Source organism: Oncorhynchus mykiss, chromosome 10 (genome assembly GCF_013265735.2).
Source record: "Oncorhynchus mykiss isolate Arlee chromosome 10, USDA_OmykA_1.1, whole genome shotgun sequence".
NCBI classification, from domain to species: domain Eukaryota; kingdom Metazoa; phylum Chordata; class Actinopteri; order Salmoniformes; family Salmonidae; genus Oncorhynchus; species Oncorhynchus mykiss.
This window is the reverse complement of record NC_048574.1, coordinates 48,103,310-48,116,817: the sequence shown is the minus strand read 5'-3', so window position 1 is coordinate 48,116,817 and position 13,508 is coordinate 48,103,310. Positions and strand designations below refer to the sequence as shown.

Genomic DNA, 13,508 nt, shown 5'->3' with positions numbered 1-13,508 from the left:
CATTCATTGCAGTGCATTTAGGTGAGATGTCCATGGCGCTGAACTGGCATCGGGTAATGAGGGGTCTTCATAGCAATAAATGTTTTATAGCGTTCTCTAACATACACCAGGCACATGCCCAGCAAACCATGTACATTTTTTCAATACTTTACTACAATAAAAAAACATAAAAAGTACAGTGCCTATCATAAGTACTCACCCACCTCTTGGATTTTTTGGTCGATGATCTACACAAAAAACTTCATAATGTCAAAAACATCTAAAAACATTAGGAACACCTGCCAATTCCATGATATAGACTGACCTGGTGAATCCAGATGAAAGCTATGATCCCTTATTGATGTCACTTGTTAAATCCACTTAAATCAGTGTAAATGAAGGGGAGGAGAAGGTTTAAAAAAATGATTTTGAAGCATTGAGATGATTGCGACATGGACTGTGTATTTGTGCCACTCAGAGGGTGAATGGGCAAGGCAAAATATTTAAATGCCTTTGAATGGGGTATTAGGTAGTAGGTGCCAGGTGCACCGGTTTGCTTCCCCAAACTTGAAACTCAAGCGCAGTCTATGGGCTGACCAGGTCACCAGGTGTCTCCCTATCTTCCTGCGTCTCAGGCAGTGCAGGAGCTTCCTGGTGGAGGAGAAAATGATAGTGAGAGTGATCCTGAACGGTGCTGTGGAGTCTTATCAGGCTATCTGTATCTGCTGGCCCTCCGCTGCATCTCAGCAGGCGACGCCAGCACCATTCTCTGCTGTAGCCAGGCCTTCATCTTCCTACTCTCCTGGATCGGTCTCAAAGACCACTTAAAATCAAATCAAATCACATTTTATTGGTCACACACACGTTTAGCATGTGTTATTACGGGTGTAACGAAATGCTTGTAATTATTATTTACATTGGCGAATTTAGGTATAGGCGACATGGGCAGGCGCATAATAATAATATAACACACAAAAAAACTATTCAGAATGGTTACATTTGAGCAATCGGTTTTCTATCGTTCCTTTGCACGTCATGTCAATGATATCATGTCGCCTCCCGGGTGGCGCAGTGGTTAAGGGCGCTGTACTGCATTTTATCGATGGTCATTTGAATACACAAAGATACCGTGACGAGATCCTGAGGTCCATTTCTGTGCCATTCATCCCTCACCCTCACCTCATGTTTCAGCATGATAATGCACAGCCCCATGTTGCAAGGATCTGTACACAATTCCTGGAAGCTGAAAATATCCCAGTTCTTCCATACTCATCTGACATGTGGCCCGGCCATTGAGCATGTTTGGGATGCTCTGGATCGACACGTACAACAGCGTGTTCCAGTTCCCGACAATATCCAGAAACTTCGCAAAGCCATTGAAGAGGAGTGGGACAACATTCCACAGGCCACAATCAACAGCCTGGTCAACTCTATGCGAAGGAGATGTGTCGCCCTGCATGAGGCAAATGGTGGTCACACCAGATACGGACTGGTTTTCTGATCCACACCTCTACCTTTTGTTAAGGTATTGGTGACCAATAAATGCATATCTGTATTAACAGTTATGTGAAATCCATAGATTAGGGACTAAATAATTTGTTTCAATTGACTGATTTCCTTATTTGAACTGTAACTCAGGAAAATGTTTGAAATTGTTGCATGTTGCATTTATATTTTTGTTCAGTGTAATTACAGTCAAATACTGTGAAAACCTCAATCCCTTCAATTAATTTAATGAATCCATTCATTCATTACGATAACAGTAGCATTTGCTTTTTACAGTACAACAGGGTCAATGTATTGTAATGTGCATCATAACACAGTACTTGTTTTGATACTGTATTTAGACTACAGTTGTTGTACTGCAAAATGAAATACAGTAACTTCAAGCCAACCCCTTTGCAGTGTGTTAAAACAATCCAAAAATGAAAGTGCCAATATTTGAGGGTTCTGAACAATAGAGAATGATAGAGGACTATTATTTGTACTGTATCTGTCCCATTATGGCTTCTGTGAGTGTGCAGCAACGCCGTTGAGGCCATCTCCGTTTTTGGCCACTTTGAGTCCTCTAACTATCTCTATGTTCTGAACACCTCCTTAGTGGTGTGGTCATATCTCGACGGGAAACAGCTTTGGTGATATTGATTTTTTTTGCTAACCCTAACCCTTTTCCTAACATTAACCTTATTATTCTAACCTTAGTGGTGTGGTCATATCTCGACGGGAAACAGCTTTGGTGATATTGATTTTTTTTGCTAACCCTAACCCTTTTCCTAACATTAACCTTATTATTCTAACCTGCTACGCTAAATCTCCTAACCGGCTGCGTAAGTTCTCCTAACTAATCACAGGAGTGGTTCTGGGAGTAGGCTCAGCGTCAACCACAGCCCTCGCCCGACACAGGTCATCGCCCGACTCATTCATGGACACTAGACTTCTTCCTGTTCAGAACAGGAAAATCTTAACTGTTGTGGCGGGCAGACATATTCGTGTGTTCGTTGTTTTCAGGTGTCGTTTAGAAAGTGAGTGGGAGAGATGCAGCCGGGTGCGGCAGGTGTTTTGCTGTCCTATGTGGGGTACTGTGGAGTACTGGCCTCTAACCCACTACATCCTCTGGGACACACTGTGCGTGAAGGCCTCCCTGCTCCTCTGCAACACTCCACTGCTCATTTCTGTCCAGATATTAAATTAGCACATTTTTATATCGTATCCCTCCCCTCTCATCATCAGATTTTAATGTGTTGGTGAATCTAGGAAGTGTGCTTGCCTACTCCACCCTTATTTCTCTTGGAATGTTACCAAGTATCCCAGCTAATACAGGTACAGATTAATTAGATGTATCTGTAAATAAAACCCCACTAATAAATCAAGAGAAACAATGGTGTTTCTTCATACATGTTTTCCTGGGGTCATTGTTGGCATCTCAAACAGCATTCAACTATGCCTGACCCCTACTGTATCTCTACGGGGCTGTTGCTGCAGCCCCACAGCTCAGCAAGGTCAGAGTGGCTGCAGTAGCTATCATCGTGATGGGCTACCTCACTGCTGCTCCCAGGAGACTGGGATGACAGTGTTGTCCACTGGATAGAGGGTTTGTAGCAAGGAGGATGACAAGAGGACAGCGTGGTTAGAGATGATGGAGGAGCAAATGCTAAGCACAAACTAGCAGGCATTTCTGCCCTAACTTGATGCTTCGGTTGTACAGGGCAAAAATTGGTGTCATAGTCTCTCGAACAAAACAACAAACATTCAATGCATTGTCTTGTGTCTTTAAGAGCTGAAGTTCCAGATATGTTACAACATTGTGGAGAATGGATTATGTGTTTCTAGATAGCGTAAAAAAAAAAGAAAAATCGGTATTTCTCTATGCATTTAAAAAAAAAAAAAATTACTTATCTGATTTTTCTTATCAATATGACGGTAACTTCAGTTTATGAGATGGTTGTGTTCTTCCAGTACGAAAGGTGGCGGTAGCGGAGCTCAACCGTTACACCTTAAAGTTAAGTCAGTGCACGCATGTGTACAACGTTTTTTTGGGGGAAGAAACGGCGTGCAGCAACCAGACATAGCAGTGGAATTATGGCACTGAATGCAGGTAAATAAGACAACTTATTTTCTTAAATACTCATGTTTTATTTTGGTTGGCGTTCTCACAAGTTTATTTTGTTAAGTGTCTTTCGGAATGCCAGACTCCGACGTTTTGGGGTATTAAAGTTTTGCCTGAAAGCCCACTTTGACAGCTAGCATGGTTAGCTTAGCCAGCTAACGTTAGCTAGTTGGCTAATTAGCTTGCCAGCTAGTTGTTTTGGTCTACCGGTGTCTCCAGTTCAGTTAGCACAAACTGACGTCGCGTGATACTTGCTCGCTAGCCATCGAGTTAACTCACTTATCTAAAGTGATATTATCAGCAGCTAACATTATCTAGGTTAACTGAAATCAACTATCAGTTTGATAAGCTAACTAATTTAGCTAGTTGCGTGATGAGCGAGCCAGCCAGTACTACTGTAGGTGCTTTTAGTAACGCGGGTGTATTGCACAGAAACAGTCCGCCAGAAGTGAAATACAATTCCGTTTCAACTTAGCTACTGTGTCGGTGGAGGGAATTTGAGACATTTATCAAAAGTCTGTTGTAGACTCACTTCCTCTCTGCTTGCCGCTGCTCTAGAGGTGTCACTACAGACACCCTGGTTCGATTCTAGGCTGTATATATTAACTGGCCGTGATTTGGAGTTATATTGGGAGTTCTATAGGGCGGCGCACAATTGGCCCAGCGACGTCCGGATTTGGTCGGTGTAGGCCGTCATTGTAAATAATAATTTGTTCTTCACTGACTTGCCTAGTTAAATAAAAACATTTAAAACACCTAATGTCAATATAATTGAAAGAAATTCTAGTGTATGCAAATACACACACGTTTCTGAAAACAGCTAGCCAGCCAGCTGTGTCCAAATGCTGAGTTCTGGTTGCTTTAATGTCGGTTTACTCCTCTCATCCACCATGGTTGCCCTGTCAGATGATGACTTCGAGTGGACACCCCCTTCAGAATCTGAGATGAAGGTTATTCATGCTCAGCGGGAACGACAGGACAAGATAAGCAAGCTCATGGGTGCCTACCTCCTCAAAGGCTACAAGATGTTAGGAGAATGCTGTGAGCAATGTGGGGTGAGTGGGGGATAATCCAGACCAAACCAGTTAATACACTGCTCAAACAAATAAAGGGAACACTAAAATAACACATCCTAGATCTGAATGAATGAAATATTCTTATGAAATACTTGTTTATTTACATAGTTGAATGTGCTGACAACAAAATCACAAATTTTCAATGGAAATCAAATTTATCAACCCATGGAGGTCTGGATTTGGAGTCACACTCAAAATTAAAGTGGAAAACCACACTACGGGCTGATCCAACTTTGATGTAATGTCCTTAAAACAAGTCGAAATGAGGCTCAGTAGTGTGTGTGTGTGGCCTCCACGTGCCTGTATGACCTCCCTACAACGCCTGGGCATGCTCCTGATGAGGTGGCGGATGGTCTCCTGAGGGATCTCCTCCCAGACCTGGACTAAAGCATCCGCCAACTCCTGGACAGTCTGTGGCGTTGGTGGATGGAGCGAGACATGATGTCCCAGATGTGCTCAATTGGATTCAGGTCTGGGGAACGGGCGGGCCAGTCCATAGCATCAATGCCTTCCTCTTGCAGGAACTGCTGACACACTCCAGCCACATGAGGTCTAGCATTGTCTTGCATTAGGAGGAACCCAGGGCCAACCGCACCAGCATATAGTCTCACAAGGGGTCTGAGGATCTCATCTCAGGACCTAATGGCAGTCAGGCTACCTCTGGCGAGCACATGGAGGCCCCCCAAAGAAATGCCACCCCACACCATGACTGACCCACCGCCAAACCGGTCATGCTGGAGGATGTTGCAGGCAGCAGAAGGTTCTCCACGGCATCTCGAGACTGTCACGTCAGTCACATGTGCTCAATGTGAACCTGCTTTCATCTGTGAAGAGCACAGGGCGCCAGTGGCGAATTTGCCAATCTTGGTGTTCTCTTGCAAATGCCAAACGTCCTGCACGGTGTTGGGCTGTAAGCACAACCCCCACCTGTGGACGTCGGGCCCTCATACCACCCTCATGGAGTCTGTTTCTGACCGTTTGAGCAGACACATGCACATTTGTGGCCTGCTGGAGGTCATTTTGCAGGGCTCTGGCAGTGCTCCTCGCACAAAGGCGGCGGTAGCGGTCCTGCTGCTGGGTTGTTGCCCTCCTACGGCCTCCTCCATGTGTCCTGATGTACTGGCCTGTCTCCTGGTAGCGCCTCCATGCTCTGGACACTACGCTGACAGACACAGCAAACCTTCTTGCCACAGCTCGCATTGATGTGCCATCCTGGATGAGCTGCACCACCTGAGCCACTTGTGTGGGTTGTAGACTCCGTCTCATGCTACCACGAGAGTGAAAGCACCGCCAGCATTCAAAAGGGACCAAAACATCAGCCAGGAAGCATAGGAACTGAGAAGTGGTCTGTGGTCACCACCTGCAGAACCACTCCTTTATTGGGGGTGTCTTGCTAATTGCCTATAATTTCCACCTGTTGTCTATTCCATTTGCACAACAGCATGTGAAATTGATTGTCAATCAGTGTTGCTTCCTAAGTGGACAGTTTGATTTCACAGAAGTGTGATTGACTTGGAGTTACATTGTGTTGTTTAAGTGTTCCCTTTATTTGTTTGAGCAGTGTATATTTGCCACATGTTAGCCAACATTAGATATAGTGAGATCTATAGCTAAATATATTTATTATGTTATGATGAAGAGATTTATTATTCTTGTATTTGGATGTTTTAGTCAGCATCTAAGTTGCTTTACAAATAAGGGGTATGACATTAGGTCTTGTGTTGAAGAATTTGTATTTTGTTCTTCCAGACGATTCTCCTTCAGGACAAGCAGAAGAAGAACTACTGTGTTGCATGTCAGGAGCTGGACTCTGATGTAGACAAGGACAACCCAGGTAAGAGTCTGTGCAGGGTTAGGATCATTTCTGTTATGAGTAGGTGAAAGAGTTGGCTGACGACTCATCCTGAATTGAATTCCACTGCTCTGTTGATCGCTCCATACATCCAGTCATCCTAGAAGTAGTTTGTGCTGATGTCAAAATGAGAGGTGTTGCTCTGGCCCAAACCATTGGTTTCTGGGTCCAATCAGAACAGTCAATGTGTTAGCGTTCTACAAGACGTCCGTGGGGAAAGCAAATCCAGACTCATCGTGGAGAAGAAACACCATTGGGCATGGCATTTGGCTGGAGTGATGTGTATGGGTAGTAAGGCTAGGAAAGGAATTTCCTTACCTAATGCCGGGCCCTGATTTATGAGTCATAACTTATGACTCGGTTTGCAACTAAACTTTCTTCTCTCATATCCTTCTCTTCCCTCTTGTCTTACTCTCCTCTCACACTCAGCTCTGAATGCCCAAGCTGCCCTGTCACAGGTCCGAGAGAGACAGCTGGCCTCTCAGCCTGTCCCTCAGGCTAATGAAGCACCCTCCAGTGACGCCCCCCTCTCCATCACTGGGCAGCCCAGACCAGAGCACTGTGAGGGGGCTGCGTCAGGACTGAGAGGACCTCTACCTCCACCAGCCAACCCCTCTCCTGCATCCACCGTGACCCCCAGCTTCCTCCCTCCGTCCACCCCTTCCATCCAGCCAGTCCAGGTGCCAGCCCCCCTAGTAGCCCCTGCACCTCACCCAGCCCTATCCAGTGCTGAGGAAGTAGTGCTGCACAAGCTGCGGTGGGCCACACAGGAGCTCCAGCACTCAGCCTCAGTAGAGGCCAGTATCCAGCTGTGCAGCTTGATCCGCAGCTGTGCAGATTCACTGCGCAGCCTGAAAGAGCTTCACCAATCATGAGACTGAACTGATGGCAATTCTAAAAAATAATAAAATAATAAATAAAAACAGAAACAAGGCATAAACACACACTCACTCACATAAGCAACACCGGAAGTTATAGCAGCTTGTTTCCCTTGCAAAGGTTTTTGTGACAAGTTGAAGCTGCTTCACCTCTGCCGGTAAAGGTTATTGTAATAAACTTGGACAACTGTCTGCATATGCATACTTTGCATTTTGAGGGCCTGACCTGTAGTTCTATTTTGTTTATACATTGCTGTTACTTTTTATTTGCAGTCTTCTCTGTGGATGCAGGGTAACGTTTTGACGCAAACTTGCATGATGACAATGGGCACCTCTGAGTGGTCGAATATCTTGAACTAAATATAGTTGAATGGTGTTTGACTGGTTGGTATTAATGTATGTCAATTGTTTATAAAATCAGAATTTATCCACGTTATTCATAATTTCTCTGGTTGTTACTTCATTTTAAAACAATTTTCCATATAATGTAATTGTGTAGATACAGTAGCAATTTATACTAGATGAAATACTTTATTCTGTATTGTGAGAGTTTCCTTAAGTGTTGAAGCAGTTGGGATGTTTTTGATAGGGACAGTATTTTTTAGTGTCATAATTATAACTTTTAAGGGTCACTTATGTAGTAGGCTATTGGAGGAATTTCAATTTGTTTGTATAATTGGAAAAATGGAATGGAGTAGAATTTGAGGTAAAGGAACTATAAACAATATTTGAATATTCAGTATTTATGAATAGCAATATTTTGTGGGAGTTTTCAAAGTATTTTTTTGTGTGTCTTGATGTCTAAAGGCATTTAGAAATTTGAATTTGGTATTGCTAGGATTAAATAGGATAGTTGAGTTCCTCAGCGTTATTGTTCCTAAGGACATCCTCCTGTTTCCTCTATCCCCAAATATAGTGAGTGATTTTGACAGCGGTGAAGCGCCTCGCTGCGATGAAGTGGGATGGGGCGGGGATATTATCGAGGGGCGAGGTTGTCAGTTGAGACAAAGGAAAGCGTTTTGGAGAAGAAGGAAAAAAAACAAGGAAACGAGGAATAAATTAATCTTGCTAACATATTTTTTTTTTAAACATACGATAATGTTTTCATGGTCAAAGTAATTTTTCATCCACATAACGATGGACGCTGTGTGCACGGCGCCTCTATTGTACTATTGAGGACTCGTTGGAATTACAATAATAGGCGTGAAGGTGAACCTATTTTTTTATTGAATCAATGTTGCGGTAGACCTATTCCCTCTTTACATGTGCAAAATATTCTGTTGTAACTAAACGCTCATTGTCGGTAGAAGTAAAACGCTGATCTGAGGCAATCAACGAAGACTACTATTTTGAAATCACATACGTGTTCTTAGTGTGTTAGTGTTCTTCCATTTATTGAATTCAGAATTTTCTATACGATTGAATATTTCTGGCAGTTATATTAGGCTATATAATTAAACGCGCGGCAAGGTTGTTTTTTTCTTTTTCAAAAAGACATTGATGTAGAGGTAGAAAAAATGAATGGGTTCCAGTCCAGTCCTCCTGAATGTCCAGGGAGCGTCTCTTCAATCGAAGGACTACCCCCTTTGCCAAAAGGCCTCAGCGGCATCCTCAACTCCAGTGGTGGCTCATGGAGAGACATTGAAAAAGTATACAGTAAACGGACACGCATTCAGGCCGACATCAGCAAGTCTAGAGTGAGCAACTCTCTTGGCCTCAGCAAGCCTCCAAGTCTGGATGCAGCGCTCGCTGTGCTGCGCAAAGAAATGGTATGAGTAAAGCCATTTCTGATAGTAATTTGTCTTCAGGGTCTTAGCTATATATGAGGACACCGTTATTTTTACGAACCGGACCTCAGTCGGGGTATCGATTTACTGTAGTATAGTAGAATACACAAGATGCAATTGTGAAACTTGGTTATGTATCAGTAGTTTTCCTCTTGTTATATGTCACTAAATTAGTCCATGTCAGTAATTTACATAGATTTGTAAATTGGTCTAGTTAGTGTAAAGTTCTAACGTTAGTAATCATGGCCGAATTACCCACCAGTGCAACTGATTTAAAGTTTCCTTAATAACTTTAAGTCAGCTGCACAAAACATGTTATGTGAATTCCCCCCTTAAATGAAGGGAAAGGGTAAATGGTGGCCATGAGGCCCCTTAAATGCTTCATTCAATATGAATATCAATGTGTAAACAGCATTTGTGGAGGTGAATGTGTCTTTCATCTGTTCTGGTTACAAAAGGAAAACATCAACCAGCTAGCTAACGTTACTTAGCTATCTTAACAATGGAAGGTGCACAATCTATGGCTACAAAGCTAGTTAGCTAGCTACTCTGTAAACTCGCTTGAAATACTAGAAAGTAATATAAAACAGTAACTACAAGAAATGTGGTTTATTATCCTGTCTTGATTGTAGAAGTTCTATCTTGCTATCTCACAAAATAAGAGCCATCTCTTCGAGGAGGCATTTAATCAGTGAACCAGGCTGTCTCCATGGTAACCAGATACTCTTTCTGTCATACATGCCTTCAAACTACTGTAAAACCCCTTGAGTATGCCATCACTAGCCGGCTTCCACCCAGTTACACAACCCAGCACCTTCGAGGCTGCTGTCCTATATACATATACTTGGAATCACTGGCCACTTTAATAATGTTTAAATAATGTTTACATACGGCTTTACTCGTCTCATGTATATACTGTATTCTGTTCTACTGTGTTTTAATCATTGACACTCCGACATTGCTCAATCTAATATTTATATCTTTCTTAATTCCATTCTTTTACTTTTAGATTTGTGTGTGTTGTTGTGCTTTTCTTTTTTTTTTTTTGATACTACTGCATTGTTGGAGCTAGGAACACAAGCATTTCACTACACCCAGAATAACATCTGCTAAATATGTGTATGTGACCAATACAATTTGATTTGACCTAAGGTAATATTTGAGGGGCTCTATGCAACGCCCTTAAACAATTCCCTTAGGTAAGGTAAAGTTATTCCTTAAGGGAAACCCTATAGATGTTTTATGCAACCTGGCCTTGACCTCCAGGGGGCACCCATTGATTTTGTTAGTCACTGACTCAGAGATCAAATTAACATGGCAAAATGTGTAGAATTGCAGGAAATTAGCTTTTAAAACTGCAAAAATGTGTCACCACCCCATGGCAAAATGTACTAAATTTTTGTACTAAATTATCTGTAAAACTGCACACACACAAAAAGTCATGTAAAGCAAACATATTTGTTTAGCTTTTGTTAATAAAATACTTTTTCTACTAACACAGGTCCCGCTGTATGTAATAAATGATAGTTTTTAATCCTAGTGCTGAGTAAATGTGAGTTAACTGTATAGCTAATAGGCTATGTGTTTGTAGATCGACTGAGGTTAAAGGCCATGAAGCCCTTTATCTATTTCCTCAGAGTCAGATAAACTCTTGCATACAATTTTATGTCTCTGTGTGAAGGAAGTTGCTAACTAGCCTTAGCACAATGCCTGGAAGTCTATGGAAACTGCTAGCATGCTAATAGATACCATAGACTTCCAGTAATTGCGCTAAGGCTAGTTAGCAACTTCCTTCACGCCGAGACATAAAATAGTATCCAAGAGTTCATCTGACTCTGAGGAAGTAGATAAAGGGCTTCATGGCCAAAATCCTAAAGTATCCCTTTAATGAAGCTACAGCTACCAATGTGATAATGGCTGGGGTAATTTTTGCTTGTTTTGGCTGTTGTCCAAATAGCATTTGAGTTTTAACATTTTATAGAAATTAATGAATGCAATTTAGCTTTCTTAAAATGTCATACCCCCACTTTCGGACTTCACTAAAACTCAGACCCTGGCCACAGCCCTGTTTGTCATATACAATGACAGTTTCATTTGTCACTGCTGCTTTTTCTTTGGATATTGTAAGCAAATACATCGCATTTCAAACACAATTATTCTAGAAAACTACTATAAGTAGTATTATGCAATATTTCATTTCCAAATAGAATCATAGCTGCTTCTACACAATTGACAAAGTTGCTATAGTTCATGTATGAGATGATTGACACAAGTATCTGTTCCTGTTGTGTCCTAGGTGGGCCTGAGGCAGTTGGACATGTCTCTGCTCTGTCAGCTGTGGTCTCTTTATGAGTCTATCCAGGAGTATAAAGGAGCCTTCCAGGATATCTCATCCTCTCTGCTTTCAGAGAGCACCTTCACTACAGAAAATGGTTACTCTGAGGGAGAGGAGGATGACGAAGAGGAGGACAACGATGTTGACAATGTACCTAGGGATCCACCTGGCACTTCACTGACTCTCCAGCCAACTCAAAACTCTCGTGACCAATGGATCAAAGAGTCTTTCCACATCCCCTTATAAACTTACACATATTTTTCTCAATATTTACATAATATTAACTGTTCCCTGTTCTGTATAGCCTTTATATTATGTATTATACTGGTACCCACCTAGTTTATTGGCAGAAGGACATATTCAAACGGGCACCATTCTGATCTGAACTGTCTTCATCAAACAAGGAGCTGACATTTTCTACAACAACCTTGTAATTATACAATTTATATTCAAAAGACCTTGCTAATATATTTGGACTGATTGTGCCCATCTTGAAAAGAAAAGCCATACAGTATTTCAGATACCTGGTGAATTGGAGGCATTTGAATTTGGTGTCATTTGTTACCTACGATTGGATGTAAGTACACAATGCCTACAATTAATTGAACATATGTTATTGGTAACCAATCACACTCATTGATACATTTGAAGACTGGTTCAGTGGCAGTGTCTGATGTCAATGGCTTAGGATTGTTAATGCCTTGTAATTTTCTCCTACAATTTTAAGATTGAATGTGGTCTTAGACACGTAGCCATATACACACAAGCCTGTATTACTCGTTTTTGTTTGTTGTGTATGTGCAGTTTATATATTTAACTTTTTATTTTTATTTTTTATATTCGCCCCAAAATAAAAATTCAATGGTAACAAATGTCTCATTACTATGTCTCATAACTCTACTTCATTGGCCCGGGCTAATGGGTCAAGCTCAGCTGTAATGATTTGGTTTGGAAAGGGTTGTTGACTTACTCTAACCACTAGATGGCAACATTTGTTGTGCCTGAGAGATGTCAGCTTTTGGTCCATTCTGCTATTGCAAACCTGAAATATTGTGCTTCCCAAAATTAAGCCAGAAAGACCTTCAGCTTCAGAAACTGTGCTATAGTTCATGTTTTTCTGGCTCATGGCAAAGTATGCAACTTGTTTCTAACTATGCCAAACTACTATGTCTCACAGAAGGCAAAAACGTTTCCTAGAATTATATGTGGATAAAGTTGGTTAACTTTCAGTGGCTGTGCTGTTGCATGTTTTGGTTCAGTAGATCACTACTCTCCCACTGTCTGGCCAGTATAAACAAACCATTCCAGCCACACATAGTCTTATTAGGTAATGATCCTTGTTCTCTTCCTGGGGGAGAAGGAGGAGCAGCCCAGAACACAGGCGCTGAAAAACATTGAAATAGATTTACAAATGCCATCATCATGCATTCATTACTACAGAATTAACCATGAACATCTAATATTTCTACTTCTTGAGTGGTTGAAAGATAATTTGAATTAAATATTTAAAAAGTCATGTTTAAACTTGAAATACCCTTTACATGTGGGGTAAATTAAGGTGAATTAAAGGGATACAAGCAGGGCATCCCAGGTAACTTATCTTGCCATCATATTTAGTGTAAAACATTGTCCCAGTGACTTTCAAAGTTGTAAGGCAACGCATCTCTATTTCTATCAAGGTCAACATCAAGCAAAATAGCATTGGCCTACCAGTAGGCCAGGCCTATTGTTGTCTCCACATATTTCCTTCCATTTTCTACCACATGTCCATATACATCACACAGACATTATGCCAGCATAATGGAATAATATCTGTAACCACAGTGTAATAAGTATATTAGTACACATGCAGTCAGATAGTACTTGCTACTATTCATTTGGATTCTGTCTTCAAAGAAAACATACAAAAGGTCAGAGGGAAGTACTGCTCAACTGCACATAGTAACTTGTGACAGGGTAATTGCAGGAATAGATTAAACCTATACCTTTAAGCA

At 41.6% G+C, this 13,508-nt stretch overlaps 2 protein-coding genes across 2 annotated transcripts; both read left to right on the top strand.

Moving 5' to 3' along the window:
- Positions 1-3,454: 3,454 nt before the first annotated feature.
- Positions 3,455-8,145, top strand: LOC110534140 (protein ZNRD2). Its single transcript, XM_021618836.2, has 4 exons — positions 3,455-3,574; positions 4,493-4,641; positions 6,412-6,496; positions 6,944-8,145. Exons 1-4 carry the CDS (start codon positions 3,496-3,498, stop codon positions 7,387-7,389), a joined length of 759 nt encoding a protein of 252 aa, XP_021474511.1. The 5' UTR covers positions 3,455-3,495; the 3' UTR covers positions 7,390-8,145.
- Positions 8,146-8,370: 225 nt separating this feature from the next.
- On the top strand, positions 8,371-12,389 carry fam89b (family with sequence similarity 89 member B). Its single transcript, XM_021618837.1, has 2 exons — positions 8,371-9,161; positions 11,476-12,389. Exons 1-2 carry the CDS (start codon positions 8,910-8,912, stop codon positions 11,758-11,760), a joined length of 537 nt encoding a protein of 178 aa, XP_021474512.1. The 5' UTR covers positions 8,371-8,909; the 3' UTR covers positions 11,761-12,389.
- Positions 12,390-13,508: the final 1,119 nt, after the last annotated feature.